Source organism: Aplysia californica, unplaced genomic scaffold (assembly GCF_000002075.1).
Source record: "Aplysia californica isolate F4 #8 unplaced genomic scaffold, AplCal3.0 scaffold01034, whole genome shotgun sequence".
Classification (NCBI taxonomy): domain Eukaryota; kingdom Metazoa; phylum Mollusca; class Gastropoda; order Aplysiida; family Aplysiidae; genus Aplysia; species Aplysia californica.
This window is the reverse complement of record NW_004798304.1, coordinates 164,871-167,817: the sequence shown is the minus strand read 5'-3', so window position 1 is coordinate 167,817 and position 2,947 is coordinate 164,871. Positions and strand designations below refer to the sequence as shown.

At 45.0% G+C, this 2,947-nt stretch overlaps 1 protein-coding gene across 1 annotated transcript in view; it reads left to right on the top strand.

The window, feature by feature from the left end:
- The window catches only part of LOC101858452 (serine/arginine repetitive matrix protein 1), a gene marked incomplete in the record, with an annotated part of 21,693 nt that overhangs the window by 2,025 nt on the left and 16,721 nt on the right, over positions 1-2,947 (top strand). Inside the window, 2 exon segments of the mRNA XM_005111269.3 lie at positions 162-939; positions 2,622-2,725. Of these exon segments, the coding sequence (XP_005111326.2) occupies positions 162-939; positions 2,622-2,725 (882 nt within the window).

Below are 2,947 nucleotides of genomic sequence, written 5' to 3'. Positions count from 1 at the left end.
GATGATGATGATGATGATGATGATGATGATGATGATGATGATGATGATGATGACAACGACAACGACAACGACGTCCTGCTTAGAGATGATTTGATGTAAAGTGTTGTAGCAGTCTGATGTCTCTACTTGTATTGTGATAGTGCTGTCGTCCATTTTCTCAGTTACTTGCCTCCGTCCGGTTGCCCTCTTTACCCGCGCCGACTGACACCAACCCGATCTCCGCCGAGGAATCCGAAATCGCCCAAAAGCACCAAGCACCGCGGCTCGCGCCGGAGGTCAGTATCTCGATCACCTTCTAAAACCAAAAGGCGTCAGTCCCCGTCTCCTGCCAAAGTCGTCAACAACACCGATGACATCGAGGAACTTCCTTCTCGTATCGTGGAGCAGCACGGCGTGCCGTGGCAGAACCCACCAGAGCCAGTCGCTGACTCGCCGCCAAAACACGACGAGAAGCCTGTAAAAGCATCCACGGACAGCTTTGAGATTAACGAGGCTGCAACTATCCCTAAGTCTACGACTCCCTTGGAAGTTAAGGAAGAAGCTACAACGGTCGAGGAGAAACGCAAGAGGTCTCCCCAGCCGTACTTCAGGCGACGTAGCGGCTCCCCCTCTTCACGCCTGCGAGGAAAGAAGCCCCCCTCCCCTCTCAGTGAACCCAAGCTGAACACATCCACACCGCCCAAGGCTACACCCGACAAGGCGCCAAAGAAATCTGACGGAGCTGCCAGTGAACGTTTTAGTCGCGTGAGTCCGCCTAACGTGCGAGAGAGGTCATGGTCCAGGAAGGCGACCACGCCCGTCAGGTATGTTTCCACCAGCATTCCCCAAGGTAATTCCTGGCTTGGATTCAACGAGAGCGCCAACAATGTGACTGAGGTAGGGCCAGTCTCTGTCTCGCCGCCCACTGCCAAAACCTCAGATTCAAATTATTCTGCCCAGGTGAGTATTGAGTTCCCTTCAGGTTCTAATACAATTTAAATCTATTGAAGAGAGGGGTTTTTAGGGTTTTGTTTTGTTTGTTCGTTGTTGTTGGAGGGTTTTTTTCAATCAAAGTTCTGTCGATTTTAATGAGTTATCCTTGTGATCGAGTTTCACTTTTAGATTGGGACAGCTAGCCGTGGTAAGATAATAATTGTCCAAATCCCCTTTCTTGTCTTGTTTTTCTAAAGAACAAAACAGAATGTCCAAAATCTATCTCTTTTGACAAGAGCGTAGTAATACCTTTACTAGAACATCTCAAAATAAGTAATGCTCAATATCTCATAACCTGCAAAAGTGGACTGGACTTAGTTTTGAGGGGGGAAATATTTATCTTATAATCTGCTTTAAACGCTTAAATCCTTTTCCGTTTTGGTTTAATATCTATACCTATAGTTGCATGTACAACAATCATGAAAGACAAATGCAATTTTTGGAACACTTGAATAAACATAAAGGCCTGGAACATGTAGTTCTCACTGGCAAAATTGGAGGCAAGCGAGGCAGGGGTAGGCCCAGAGCAACCTACTTAGAGAACCTAAACAGAGGAGTGACGAGGAAAGATCAGGGTATCTTTTTTACGAGCATCAACTTGATGCAAACTATCAAGAATCAAGGCAAACAAATGAATGGAGAACCATGATCACCGATGTCGGTCGCAGAAGGCACTAATTGATGATGATGAAAGTAAAGAGTCGAGTTGCCCGCCGATGATGCAAGAAGGTCTATGTGCACATGGCAACGCGTCTCAAGGCTGTCGTTTTAAAGCTCACAAACAATTAATGACACCGTTGTTTCGTTGTTTGTGGTGTTACTGCAAAGGGGGGGGGGGGTTGCAATCGCACGATGAAGACGTGAGTTAGATTCCCAAGTGGGGAGGTTTTCTTTGGGGGTTTTTTCTTAAGTTTGTTTTGTTTGGGTTTTTTAATTTCTTTTTTTTTTTTTACATATCGAGTATCTCAGATCTGACTTGACCCTGATAGACAGCATCGAAGCAGTCGACACCCTAAACCACCTAAATTGTGTATGTTTATGTATCTACTTATCTATTGATTGATTTATTTGAAGGGGGGGGGTGGGAGGACTGCAACTAACAGAGATCAAAATTACAGTGAAACAGACATGGCATAGACAAAATTTTACTGATTTGCAAAAACATTGTAAAATTATGTATCTTATATTTATATAATCTATAACCATGATGCATGCAGTATAAAGCAGTTCACATAAGATAAACATTTCATCTATTGATCTATACAAAAACAAACACCATCCCGATTGGTGCTAGTATATTATTACTAACGTCTGGCTTAGGCGATAGTTTTGTCCTGTATAGCTTATTAATTCGACTGAATTTACTAGACATAAGACCATCTTAGATTTAACATTTCACGGACGGGGGAATGGGCGGACGGTGAAAGGGACAGAGAGGGGGGGGCGTGAAGGAGAAGAGGGAAAGGGGAAAAAGAAAAAAGACATGGTTGGTAAAGGGAATTGGGGTGGGGGGGGGTGAAAGTAAAAGGGGAGGGGTGAAATAGAAGAGGGTCAAAAAGGTAGAGGGGGTAGGGGAATGGGGCACCGTACATAGTAGTTACTGGTATTCCTTTAACATAATATTATGACCTTGACATCCGATGATTCAGAGTTCAAGGCCGAGCGTGGGGTCGTCCAGCTTGAGTCGCGAGCGGCAGGAGACGGAGAGGAGAGAGGACCCCAAGTCCTGGGGGGACCTGCTGGAGAGTGCTCTGTGAGGACATTCGTTTGTTTGTCTGTCTATCTGTCAGTCTGTCAGTCTGACTGGCTGGCTTTCTGTCTGTTTGACTGGCTGGTTGTCTGTCTGTCTATCTGTTTGCTTGTATTAAGACATAAAGATAGATAGAAAAACAGACAGATTTACAGTACAGCCGGAACAAGAAAGACGATAATATAATACGCAGTTGCACAGGGTGAGGATGAGAGAGAGATATAC